Source organism: Myotis lucifugus, unplaced genomic scaffold (genome assembly GCF_000147115.1).
Source record: "Myotis lucifugus unplaced genomic scaffold, Myoluc2.0 scaffold_181, whole genome shotgun sequence".
NCBI classification, from domain to species: Eukaryota; Metazoa; Chordata; class Mammalia; order Chiroptera; family Vespertilionidae; genus Myotis; species Myotis lucifugus.
The window spans coordinates 940418-953655 of record NW_005871229.1 but is presented as its reverse complement, the minus strand read 5'-3'; the positions used below and the strand labels follow the sequence as shown (position 1 = coordinate 953655).

General features: G+C 42.4%; 1 protein-coding gene across 1 annotated transcript in view; it reads left to right on the top strand.

The window, feature by feature from the left end:
- Positions 1–3: 3 nt before the first annotated feature.
- BICDL1 (BICD family like cargo adaptor 1) overlaps positions 4–13238 on the top strand; it is a gene marked incomplete at its 5' end in the record, with an annotated part of 84433 nt that continues 71198 nt past the window's right edge. The window contains 3 exon segments of the mRNA XM_006096577.2: positions 4–108; positions 111–413; positions 7164–7379. Of these exon segments, the coding sequence (XP_006096639.1) occupies positions 4–108; positions 111–413; positions 7164–7379 (624 nt within the window).

Here is a 13238-nt window from a genome sequence, read left to right as displayed (position 1 = left end):
GGCTTGGCCGGCCGCGCTTCAGCACCCGCAGAGCCGGACAGCGCCTGCTGCATGGAGCTGCCCGCCGCGGCCACGGACGCCGTCGGGAGCCCCGCCCGCCGCCGCGCCAGGTCTCCTTCCCCGGGGGCCCCGGGGAGCTGGAACTGGCGTTAGAGGAGGAGCTGGCGCTGCTGGCGGCCGGGGAACGGCCGTCCGACCCCGGAGAGCAGCCTGCGGCCGAGCCCGGGCCTCTGGCCGAGGAGGCCGGACTGCTGCCCCTGCCCGCCCAGGACCCCGAGCTGCTGTCGGTGATCCGGCAGAAGGAGAAGGACCTGGTGCTGGCGGCCCGGCTGGGCAAGGCGCTGCTCGAGAAGAACCAGGACATGAGCCGGCAGTACGAGCAGATGCACAAGGAGCTGACCGACAAACTGGAGGTGAGTTCGTCCCCGCCGGGGTGGGTGGGAAGCGGGGAGCCCAGGCTCCCGCCAGGCCCTGGGCAGCTTCCGGAGCCACTCACCCGCTCCACCCTTCCCTTGCTCACCCTACCTCACAGAAAACCGCCTGGAAGCGTGGGGGGAGGATGGAGGGTTTCGGATTATCAGACCAGGGCACCCAGTGAATACACCGACTTTGCCACCCTGTTCACAGCAAATGGGTGCAGGCACGCTGTGGGCCAGTCTGCATACGGACTGTGCACAGCATCTACCATAGAGCTCACAGCACGACTAACTCGTACAGCACGGGGGTGATGTCTGCACACTGAGAAGTGAGAAAGGGTAAGCATTTAAAATATGCCTCAGGTTTTCAGAGAAGTAGTTAATCTCTAATCGGGGTGTTAGCCTAAAGCTTCCCAGTTTGGGCATTAAGGCCTCCAGATGCCCTTGTCTTAACTTCCCGGCAGCTCAGCGTTGTGGGAACAAGTGCCCCTAAAGGAGCTTTTTATAGCCTTCAAATACTCGGGGATTAGGGAACGTGGTTCCATTGCAGCCAGGCAGGCCTGGGCTCAGCACGTGACCGCTGGTGGTGGATTTAATGTGGACCTCAGTATTTATGTGTATTTAAACAGCACTTTTCTGTGTTCTGGGTCTCACACGTGCGACTGGATGGCCAAATAGGAGAACCATATTGTTTCAACTATTATACATACCCCTTAAAGGAGCTATAAGATTTCTGCCGTTTCTTGCCCTTAACTAGAAAAGGGTCTTAACCAGAAAGTGGCATGGAGCACCACCAGCATTTCTAAAAATTAGGGAGATTTAAAAAGGGGAAGCATCTGTGGCAGTGGAGACAAGCTTACCTTTTTTCGGCCTGTGCATTTACTATTGTTACCCACTTTGGTTGCAGCCAGTTTTTTGTTTTTTTATTGGTTGCAGAATAGTACAGTCCTGAATAAGGTCTGAAATTGACCCTAGTCTGGTTCTATATCACGTGCTACTGGTCGAACAGTCAGAATGTAGGCTCCAAAACTTTTCTAGAATACGATTTAAGTGTGTCTGTAGTCCAACAACATAGCGAAAGCAAATCAGGGAGAGAAAAGGGAAACCAACGGGTGCCCCGTAGTTCAGTTGGCCTGTTAACTAGGTCTGCCAGTCGATGAACTCCTGAGATACCTTTCTGAAAAGCGGTTTGTGAAACCTATAGGTAGACTGCCAAAAAGCAGCCCAATGAATTCAATTGTTTCATTTTCACTTGAAGTAGAGGTCTACAAATAAAAGGGTGTCTTTTTTAAAAAAAGAGATTTGATTACACGGCTCTATATAGAAGTACTACTGCAGAGATTTATACTTGATTTGAAATTCCTTCAGTGAGGGACTTGATTGAAGAGACAGCCGACTTGAAAGGGCCATCATATCAGTCGGTTTGATGAGTGGTAGATTTCAGCGTAATCCTGAGTGTGCAGTTACACACATCCTGGGTTCCATGTGGAGCCTTTAGACATTTCTTCAACAAAGGAAAAAGATTTCAAAATTCAGTACCCAGAAAGGTTCTGTTGTAAGTGAATAGATTACCTTTGACTATAAAATAGTTTAAAGCTCTTAAACTAGTTTTTAAGATCTTCACTCCTCTGCAGGCCAGCGTTATGAACTCTAGTTAAATTTCTGGAGGTTGGTTGCACAACAGTGTGAATGTACTTAGCACTACTGAGCTGTACACTTAAAAATTAAGACGGGAAATTTTATGTTACGTATACTGTGGTCCCCCCTTATCTGAGGAGATGTTCCAAGACCCCCAGCAGATGCCGGAAACCACACAGATAGTACCAAACCTCATATGTACTATGTTTTTTCCTATACATATGTACCTATGATAAAGTTTAATTTATAAATTAGGCACAGTAAGAGATTAACAATAATAATAAAATAGAACAATTAAGCAGAGAACTTTTACCTTTTCACTTACAGTAAATACTTCACAGCTTCCCTGGTGGTTCCAAATTGCCAGCATTACTACTCTTGTGTTTTGCAGCCGTTATTAAGTAAAATAAGGGTTCCCTGAACACAAGCACTGCAATACCAGGTTAGTCGATCTGATAACCCCGAGGGCTAGTAAGCGACTAGCTGGCGGGAGTGTGTACAGCTGGACAAAGGGATGAGTCACTTGCCAGGCAGGATCGAGTAGGAGGATGCGAGATTTATCACGCTTCTCAGATGGGTGCAAAATTGAAAACTTATGAATTGTTTATTTCTGGAATTTTCCATTTAATATTTTTGGACCAAGCTTGACTGTGGGTAGTTGAAACTGTGGAAAGCGAAACTACAGATAAGGGGGGAATTCTGTACTTTACCACAATTTAAAAAATAATGGTTTTTTTAACAGTTTATTTTTAAAAAGCCAAATATTGAGCATTATTGAAACTGTGTAAGGAAGAGTTCAGTTATACTATTTCTTCTAGATATGTTTGAAAATTTTTAGTTTTGCTCTGGCCAGGGGACTTGGATGGTTGGAGTGTCGTCCTGTGCACCAAAAAGTTGTGGGTTCCATTCCGGGTCAGGGCATATACTTAGGCTGTGGGTTCGATTCCCCCGTGAGGGCGCATACAGGAGGCAACCGGTAAATGTTTCTCTCTCTCTCCCTCCCCCTTCCTCTCTCTAAAATAAAATTTTTTAATCTACAAATTCATGGTAAATAAAAGGAAACTGAGGCCCAGAGAGACTGTAGACCCCAAGAAGGCAGGCACTATATCAGTTGTTGTTGTTTTATCCTCACCCAAGCATATGTTTCACTGATTTGAGAGAAAGAGAGAAACATTGATGTGGGAGAGAAACATGGATTGGTTGCCTCCCCTACAGGCCCAAATCTACAACCCAGGTATGTGCCTTGACTGGAAATCAAACCCTCAACTTCTTTGGTGTACAGGGTGACACTCCAACCAACTCAGCCACCCAGCTGGGGTTCTAGTACTATTTTTTTAAGAGGGCAAAACAAGTAAGATGAAAATGATTACATAATGGGACTCAGTAGTAGATTTAGGGAAGCAGACCTAGGAGGTCTTTATTTGCATTCAGTGCTAGGTCCACTTTAAAAAAAGGTCTTTTTTCTTTGTATTTTTTAAGAATCATATCCTGGACTTAGGAGAATGGTGTTGCTTTTTCAGTTCTTTGCAGAAATCCATTTCTGTGACAACCAATTTTGGGTAGGCTAATGGTACTAGATTTGTTTTTTCAGAGTTTTAAATAAACTTTTTTTTTTAGAATGATTTTAGATTTCCAGAAAAATGTGGAAAGATGGTGCAGAGTTTCCATATGCCTTGCACCCAGTTTCCTCTATTACTAACACCTTACGTTAGTGTGGTACACACCATCATTAAGAAACCAATACTACCTCGTCAGTCAACCCAGGATCCAAGAGGTCTCCGGTTCGATTCCCTGTCATGGCACATGCCATGGTTGCAGGCTTGATCCCCCAGTGTGGGGTGTGCAGGAGGTAGCCAATCAGTGATTCTCTCTCATCACTGATGTTTCTCTCTCTCTCTCTCTCTCTTCCTTCCTCTCTGAAATCAATAAAAATACATTACTTTTTTAAAAAAAGAAGCCAATACTGATATGTAAAGTCCTGAGTTTATTCAGATTTCCTTAGCCTTTACCTTATGTATTTTTCTGTTCCAGAATTCCATTCAGGATACCACATTACATTTAGTTTTCATATCTTAGTCTCTTCTTTGCTGCAACAGTTTCTTAGACTTTCCTTGTTCTTGTTTTTTTAATTTATTTTTATTCATTGATTTTTTATTTTTTTTTAGAGATAGAGGAAAGGGCGGGGGAGGGAGAGAGATAGAGAAACATGGATTTGTTGTTCCACTTATTTATGCATTTATTGGTTGATTCTAGTATGTGCCCTGACTGGGCATCAAACCTGTAACTAACAGAGCTACATGCTAGGATGAATTTCTTTGTTTTTGATGACCTTGACACTTTTGATATTAACTTTTTCCTCTGTGGAGGTATAATTGACCTATAACATTATGTTGTTTCAGGTGTAGATATTAACTTTTAATACCATATAGTCCCAAGAAACAGGGAATAGTATGGGCAGAGCCTCCGGACCTCCACACTTGCTGACAATTCTGCCTAGAGCAGCGTTTGCCACTGGTGGTCTGTGAGGTCCGAAAGGTTGGTGACCGCTGGCCTAGAGTTTACTGGTTAATTCAGCACTTAATTGAAATATAATTCTAGGAGAAACCCTTCTTTTTTCAGAGTAGATAAAAAGCTACATTTTGTATGTTTATAAATAGGAAGGTCTTATCCCCGCCCCCCCACCAAGTGTTGAGAAACCTGCATTAGGAACTTTGTCTCATGTCCAAAGAAATGCAAGGACAGATTGATCAGACCACCTGTCCCCGACCCCGCCCCTCAAGTGGATTGGATTGTTTTAGTTGCTTGGTTGGGCTGTTTGCTAACAGCTGTTTGCTGAGTATTTTTAAGTCTCTCTGTTCTTTCAGAACACAAGCCTGATTTATCTGGCCTCTCAGTAACACTGTGAGTACTGAGTTCTTGCTGTTGCCGTCTGCTCAATATTTTTCATTTTGGAAAAACTCGATAAAACCAAGAATTACCATTTTAAGGTTGTAATTATCCCTTGTTTCTGCATTTCATCTTCCTGAAGTGTCTACAGTGAGTAAAACATCCTCCTTTTGGAAGTTTAGCAATATGAGGGAAGCATCGATAGAGCATGAAATTCTCATGCTGATGAGTAGAAGCCCTCCCTTGTCATTCCTTTTCCCACATGCTCCAAACAGAGGCTGTATAAAGTACAACCAAACAGTGACTTTTTCAACAAATATACTAGCATGGCTATAAACAAATGAGTTGTTCCCTTAAAGTGATCAACTTGAGCTGTACATTTATTTCAATATTTATTAACAAACTGCCTTTGCTAATGTGCTCGGAAAGTTAGTTTTGGATCACTGCTTTTATCTTTTGGCACATTATTTGGACTATTCTGTAATGGTAAATTCTCATCTTTTGGAGGTAAATTCAACTTTCAGAAACACTCACACCTCACCCAGAGCAAAGTAAGGAATGAATAGATGTCAGGATGACATGACATCACCTCTTTTTTAGACACATGTCAGATGTGAAGTAATGGGACTGATTTTCTTGTGTAACTACACTCCGGCCCTTAAGGCTTCCCAAAAGAAGCATTCCAAAAAACATTTGAAAAGTGAAATCTTGGCTAGATTGATAGCCTAGCTTCCCAAGGTGAAGAGATGACAGTCCTCTGAAGGAGATTCACATGCTCCTGTTAGCCTGTTGAAATGATTTCATGCTTGATATCAACCTTCAGTGCATCAGATCTTGGATAGATGGGTGCGTAGGTGGGTGGGTGGGTGGATGGATGAATGAATGGATGCCTAGGCCTCATCCCATTCTTAACTAAATCACGATCTTTGAAACTGGGGTTCAGGTGGGTATATTTTTGGAGATTTATATCAGAGCTTTTCTGAGAGACTGAAAGTTGAGGGCCATTGCTTTAACTTATATTCATATAATCCTTTAGGTATAGACTTGGCTTTTTTTTGTACATACTATGCTTTCAAGTAGAAGAACATACTTGCCTCTGAAAAGAGGCAGTTGTATTCATCGCACAGAAACAGAAAGATGTTCTTATTTCCTTCAATCCAAAAGAATCTTTTTCTATTGAGCTGCTACTTCCAGTCATTTATACTTTTTCCTGCATACCATTCCCACACTCCACTTATTACAGGTATCAGCCCGTCCCACTGGAATAAAAACTCCATGTAGGCAAGGACCATGTCTGTTTTGTTCATCACTGTGTCCCCAGCACAGTGGCTGGCTCATAGTAGGCACTAAAGAATGGATTAGCAAAAAAATATGCAAGGCTACTAGGCCATGATTTAGAGCAGGCCTGAACCTGACCTTGCCTTAATGATTTTGAAATACAGTGCTGTATATATAGCAACAAATATTTATTGAGTGGTGATTTAGAGCACTAAACAGTCAAATGACTAGACACAAATCCCAGCTCTGTCATTTACTAGTATTGATCTCAAGCTCATTACTTAACCTCTTCTGTTGCCTCATTTGTAAGAAAAGATAGTTCATCTGAAGGATCTCTGGAGTTCTTTCCGTCTCTGAGAATTCTGTCTGGTATTGTGCCAGGCATAAAAGATGCTTTCAACAGAAGCCTTCTTAAATGGTCATTTTAAGTTGTTTAAATGTATAGTTCAGCTAATTAGGTAACTTGCTAAATTTCAAGTGAATTCCTAAGTCTAGAACCCCATGCCCAAGGACAAGAATAAACATAATAACTTCCAAGTATTTTCCATAGGAATGGCATTCTTTTTATGAAACCAACTCCTTTTCTACTCTGGACGAAGGGAATATTTTCGTAGCTGTGAAATCGGCAACTTTTCCCAAGTGGTAGTGTTTTGTTGTGCTAAAAAAGAAAAGTTAGGAGAGGCCCTGGCCAGGTAGCTCAGTTGGTTAGAGCATGGTCCCAATATACCAAAGTTGTGGGTTCCATCCCTAGTCAGGGCACATACAAGACTCAACCAATGAATGCACGAGTAAATGGAACGAGTCCATGTTTCTCTCTCCCTTCCTCCCTCTCTCTCTCTCTCTCTCAAATCAATACACAAACAAAAAAATTAGGAGAGTGTGCAAAGAGAAAAATGAAAGGCTGTAGAATTTTTAACAGGTTTTAAATCTTCACTTTTCACTCAGCACTTAGAACAAGAGAAACACGAACTAAGAAGACGATTTGAGAACCGAGAAGGAGAGTGGGAAGGGCGTGTGTCCGAGCTGGAGAGTGACGTGAAACAGCTTCAGGATGAGTTGGAGAGGCAGCAGGTTCACCTACGGGAGGCCGATCGGGAAAAAACACGGGCTGTCCAGGAATTATCGGAACAGAACCAAAGGTTATTGGATCAGCTCAGCAGGGTGAGTCCCAAGTTAAGAATTGATGGTGTAACATTCTTCACTGAATTTGAAAGCTGAAGTAGAGCGTCTGTATCATGTCAATCATGTATATACGTAGTAAGAGTAATTCTCACTTCTGTTGCATTTGGTGTTATATCAAGTTGAATATTTTTCACCTGTAAGGACTTAGCTGTGCCAAACTACGAATCAGGAGCCAAGACCTTTCCCGGCAGGGCCAGCTATTGAGGCTTTCACAATCACTTCACTTGGGGGTGTTCTCATTTTTAAAATGAAAGAGTTGTGTTTAATGATTTCTGACATTCCTTGTATCTCCAAAAGTCTATGATTCCTTTAACTAGAGAAAGCCCGTCACTGGTAAAATTATGTTAATGCGTTTAGATCAATTATCAGATGCCTCCATCTTTGAACTGAAAAGCTTAGGGAAAATTTCTAGGGCAGATGATTTTTATTGATGTTGTCTTTGTGAATATAGATTCCTTCGTATTATTTAAATATGAAAGGAGGTATGTGTATCTGTATTTGAAATTTGTTCTCTTTATTTCCACACTAAGTAAAAATTCTTTAAAAAAAATTCTTGTACCATTTATAGGGTGGTGTCATGAAAGTACTAATTAACCAAGGTCAAACCTGTAAAATCATTGCAAAGAAAGGGTTTGAGGGTTGAATAGGTGGAAACCTAATTTAAATATAGAACATACCTTTTTAACAAATGCAGGAATGTTGTTAATACCCTGGTCTCTAAATCCACCCACTTTTGAATTAAGAGCTGCATTTACTATTGTACCTAAGTCCTTCTTGTGTGTTGAAAAGAAAGCTGCTAACTCTTTAGTTACCAAAGGAAAAAAAGAACTTCTCTGATCTCATCCCTAAGCATTAATATTCTTTTAAAAGAATTTTTAAAATTGATTTCAGAGAGGAAGGAGGGGAGAGAGAGAGAGAAACATCAATGATGAGAGAGACTCATTGATTGGCTCCCTCCTGCACGCTCCCTACTGGGAATCGAGCCTGCAACCTGGGCATGTGCCCTTGACCAGAATTGAACCCAGGAACCTTCAATCCAGGCCAACGTTCTATCCACTGAGCCAAACCGGCTAGGGCAGCACTAATATTCTCATGAGAGCATGCCTTTGCATGGTTCGTCTCTGGTTCTTAGATCTTTGGAAAAGGCTTGGCTAGAGCAGCATACGGTAAATTCTTGGTGTTTCTACTAATTCGATGGTTAACACTTGTATGAGGTTATTTCACTAGTCAGTTGCTCCCAGTGGGTACTCAGACTATTAAAGCCTTCATTTCTCACAAGGAAGTGTGAAGTAACTGCTACTAATAGAGAAAGGAAGAGGAAGGGGAGGTAGAGAAGGAGAGAATGGAAGGGGGAGGGAGAGTGAGAGTAGGGGAGGGAGAAGGAAGAAAGAAGGACAGGAGAGAGAGAAAGAGAGAGAGATGCATTCATAGCAGAATGTATCTGAAAGGTGGCCCTGGCCGGGTGGCTCAGTGGGTTGGAGTGTCCTCTCAGTGCACCAGGGTTGTGGGTTCCATCCCCAGTCAGGGCATGTGTAAGAATCAACCAATGAATGCATAAATGGGTGGAGCAACAAATCGATGTTTCTCTCTCTAAATTTTAAAAAATTAAAAAAAACAGAATGTTATGAAAGGTGAGAATTCAAGCGATAGATCTGAAGGTCTTAGCTGCAGGTGTCCTGTCCAGGGAATCCAGTCACCATTTGATTGGCTGGAAAGGAAGAGTTGGACAGGTCTTCAGGAAGTCATTTCCAGGGCCAGCTCAGGAACAGCGTTTCTGACTCAGTTCTACAACCATTTTCAGCAACTGGGAAGGGAATCCCCAACCTTGTGAGATTGTAGACAGGTTTTCGAGTCTTCATTATTCATGAAAGATTAAAATAACCATATTGGCCTAGCCACATCGATTTGTTTGTTCAAGAACATTTATTTCATACTGATTCTGAGCAAGTATGTCTTTCTTATGGAGACTTAAGAAAGGAACACAACCAGCCAGAACAGTGAAAGGGGAAATTGTTTCTTGAGGCTAAATTCACGTTCTGAAAGAACTCTAGGTGGCCAAGAGAGATGAAGGGAGAAAGCAAACATTAGCATGACATAGGAAAGAGCCCAGAGCTGGGAATGTAGATGCTTTTCATTAGCAGGTGACCTTCTTTGTGCCTCACTTTCCTTGTCCTTAAGATGGGGGTAAAATTTGTGCTGCATGCAAGTACTGCTGACGACGTGAAAATAAGATAAGGTGTTTATGTTAAGTCGTATAAGAAGGTAAGGATTTGTGTCAGTGTGGATGGTTCTTTTATTAAAGCAGTGTCTTTATAGTTGAGGTTCCTTTGCCTAATTTCTCTGTAGAAATTCCCGATAAGCAGCTCCCAAAAGATCATAGGAGGATAACATCTCCACTCGATCTAGATTCTTGGTATCCTCTCTGGCCTTGAATGAAGGCCCTTGGTGAGTTTAGTGGCCTTTTTTCCCTTTCTCTTTTTAAGCAGGACAATTCCCTGGGGTTTCTTTCCGTCAGCAGCCAGTTTAGAGTGCATTACATTTTCGTTTTATTAACTGGGTGTTCAGGAACTTGAGGACTCGAGTGGTACTTTGAAGTGAATTCAGATTCTCCTAGGACAAGAAAACAGCCAGCAGAAGTAATAGAAGGCCATACTTTTCTTGCAGTGTACATAATGTGCTTTTATAAGCATGAAATGTATAATATCGAAAATGCAGTACAGTATTTCTGTGGTGCTTTTGTTCAAAGTATTTTTAAATATATTTCCTTTGCTGCCATGTCTTCCAAGGCATTTGTTTGTTTTTTAAATATATTTTTTATTGATTTCAGAGAGGAAGGGAGAGGGAGAGAGAGATAGAAACATCAGTGATGAGAGAGAATCATTGATCAGCTGCCTCCTGCACACCCCACACTGGGGATCGGTCCCGGGTTCGATTCTGGTCAAGGGCATGTACCTTGGTTGCAGGCACATCCCCAGTAGGGGGTGTACAGGACTGAGCCACGCCGGCTGGGCCGTTTTGTTTTTTAGTAATAGTTCTATTAAGATATAATTCACAAACCATAACATTTACTTTTTTAAAGTGTACAAGTCAGTGGTTTTTAGTATATTTACAGAGTTGTGCTACCATCTCCACTATCTAATTATAGGATATTTTACCTCCCCCCAAAAAAACCCCCCCAAAAACCTGTACCTATTAGCAGCCACTCCCCGATTCCTCCTAACCCTCTACCCCATGCCCTGACAACCACTAATCTCTGTCTCTGTGGATTTGCCTATTCTGCACATTTCATGTAAATGGAATCATACATCCTAGTATGTGACCCTTTGCGCCTGGCTTCTTTCCCTTAGCGTAATGTTTCCAGGGTTCATCCACATCATAACAGGTATTAGTACTTTATTTTTATAGATGAAGAGAATTCCGCTGCGTGGATTTAACACATTTTGTTTATCCACTCATTATTTGATGAACATTTGGGCTGTTTTCACTTTTCGGCTACTATAAACATTCACATACAGGTGTTTTGTGTGACTAAGGTTCTTTTCAGCTCTACAATAGGGTGCTGTGAGCACGTGTATCCCATGAGCTTCTGGATCCTCATTACGATGAAGGAAGGGATAGGTATTGTTCTGATTTTATAGCTGGGAAAGCCTTAGGGACAGAAAGAAAGATACGTGACTTGATTAAGGATCTTCCTTTTTAAGCTGATTGGGCCTCAGTTTCTGATTTCTGAGGCAGCAATTAAGATCATAGGCAATGGAGCCAGACAGCCCTGGGACCAAACACAGACTCTGCTATTTACTAGCTGGATGAACGTGGGAAAGTTTTTTTCACCTTGGTTTCCTCCTCCGTGTAGTAGGACAGTTATATTATTTCTAGTGCATAACAGTGATGTGAGGACAAGTGAGAGAATGTATATTACAGCTCCAGTCACACTATCCAGCATCTCGCAAGTGCTCAATAAGTGCGGTAGCTGTCATTATAATCATCGTGCCCTCGTCGTGTCAGTGGGACTTCTGCATTTGAGGAAACGTGGATTCTCTCACTTGAGTGTCCCCAGCACATGCCAGTGTGTGAAAATGTTTTGTTTGGTAGGTCAGTCCCTATGCAAAAATATTTGTGTGAAACTGAGTCGGGTTTATTCTATGGCACCCCGTATTCCCTGGACGCTGCTGCATATGCCCTGGGGATGCCTTTATCGCCTGTTTATTTGCTTATTTGGACAAAATGCCCTCTAAATTCTCTTCTAGCTTCTAAGATCATGAGTCTTGTTTTGTGAAACTCAGGCTGATGTATTTGGAGAAAGTGGAATTCGCTTCCTAAGTTAGAAAATAATGCCACGATGGCATTGACAGTGGAGTTTCATAGGACATGTTAGACATTTATCATCCGAACTATGTCAAAAGTGGAAAGAGCCGAAACCGGTTTGGCTCAGTGGATAGAGCGTCGGCCTGCGTCCTGAAAGGTCCCAGGTTCGATTCCGGTCAAGGGCATGTACATGGGTTGCGGGCACATCCCCAGTAGGAGATGTGCAGGAGGCAGCTGATCGATGTTTCTCTCTCATCGATGTTTCTAACTCTCTATCTCTCTCCCTTCCTCTCTGAAAAAAATCAATAAAATATATTAAAAAAAAAAAGTGGAAAGAATACAGTGGGCCTTGCTTTCACAAAGGGCTCCTGGCTATCCTTGTTGTCTAAGGAGAGTCTCCCTTGAAAAGGTTGAGATGGCGGATTGGTGAGAAGCCTTCTGACACACAATACAGTATTTTTCATGGGCATTACAGCAAAAACCTCCAGAGCCCCAGACGACTTTTCTCAACAGCAGCAGCAAAGACATCAGCGTTCTGATCCGTATTAAAGAGTCTTGAAGTGATTATTCACTCATTTATCCTGCTACAGCGTGTAACTCAGTGTAGACACCGTGGAACGTTCTTACGTTCTGTGTGTGTACACTGACAAGCCAGAGCAGTGATTTGAACAATGGAGAAACAGTCTTGTTCATTATAAGAAGAATATCAGCAATCGCAGGCTTCTTATTTGGCCTTTTCAGTCTTTAGAGGCAGTTGAAATAAGATATTATTTTCAGAATGAATCTCAGTGGTGTTAGAAACGCCAGTCGGAGTTAAAAGAACGCATTTTCATGGTACTAATAAAACCCCGCTCGCACATTTCTTGCAAACACTAAGGTCAAACTTGAGCACCTGGTGACCAAAGAATGGGAAAAGCAATTGCTTTCTTCTTACAAAAAATGGGGTTTAAAATTGCTTAGGGACTTCTCAGGTTTTTCTTCCCCCAAATACATAGCTCTAGAGTTTATAAAAACTGGCCAGAAAATGTTCTTACACTTTTCCCTGCAATTTTAGGCGTGATCTGTCAGTCACACCTTTTTTCCCATCTCCTTCCCTCCTCATCCTACCAACAGCATGTGTGTGGTCCTAGCCCATTTTCTTCACTAGGAGTTAGGGCTTCAGTCCCCTGCAGGCCTGAATGTATACAATCTTAGTGATTCTTTGATTATGTATTAAATTATAAATATTTGATGTAATTATTTGTTGCTTTTTTATTTTAAAAAATTATGAGATAACTTCAAGCAGACAGAAAACCGCAAAGAATAATATAAATCAGGGGATGTCCTAGTGACGGCTTAGGCCCACTCCCTGCTCCTCTTGGGGATAGGGCCTAAGCCGCAGTCTAGCCTCCCTTTGTGGGAGGCGACCGGGCTGATCAGGGGAAGGCACCAGCCCCATCACCCCGCTGCTGCAGCCACTGCCAGTCACCGCAGCCAGCAAGGTTTTTTTCATCAACACGGCACTCCAGTCCCTTCACCATGAAAAAATGACAA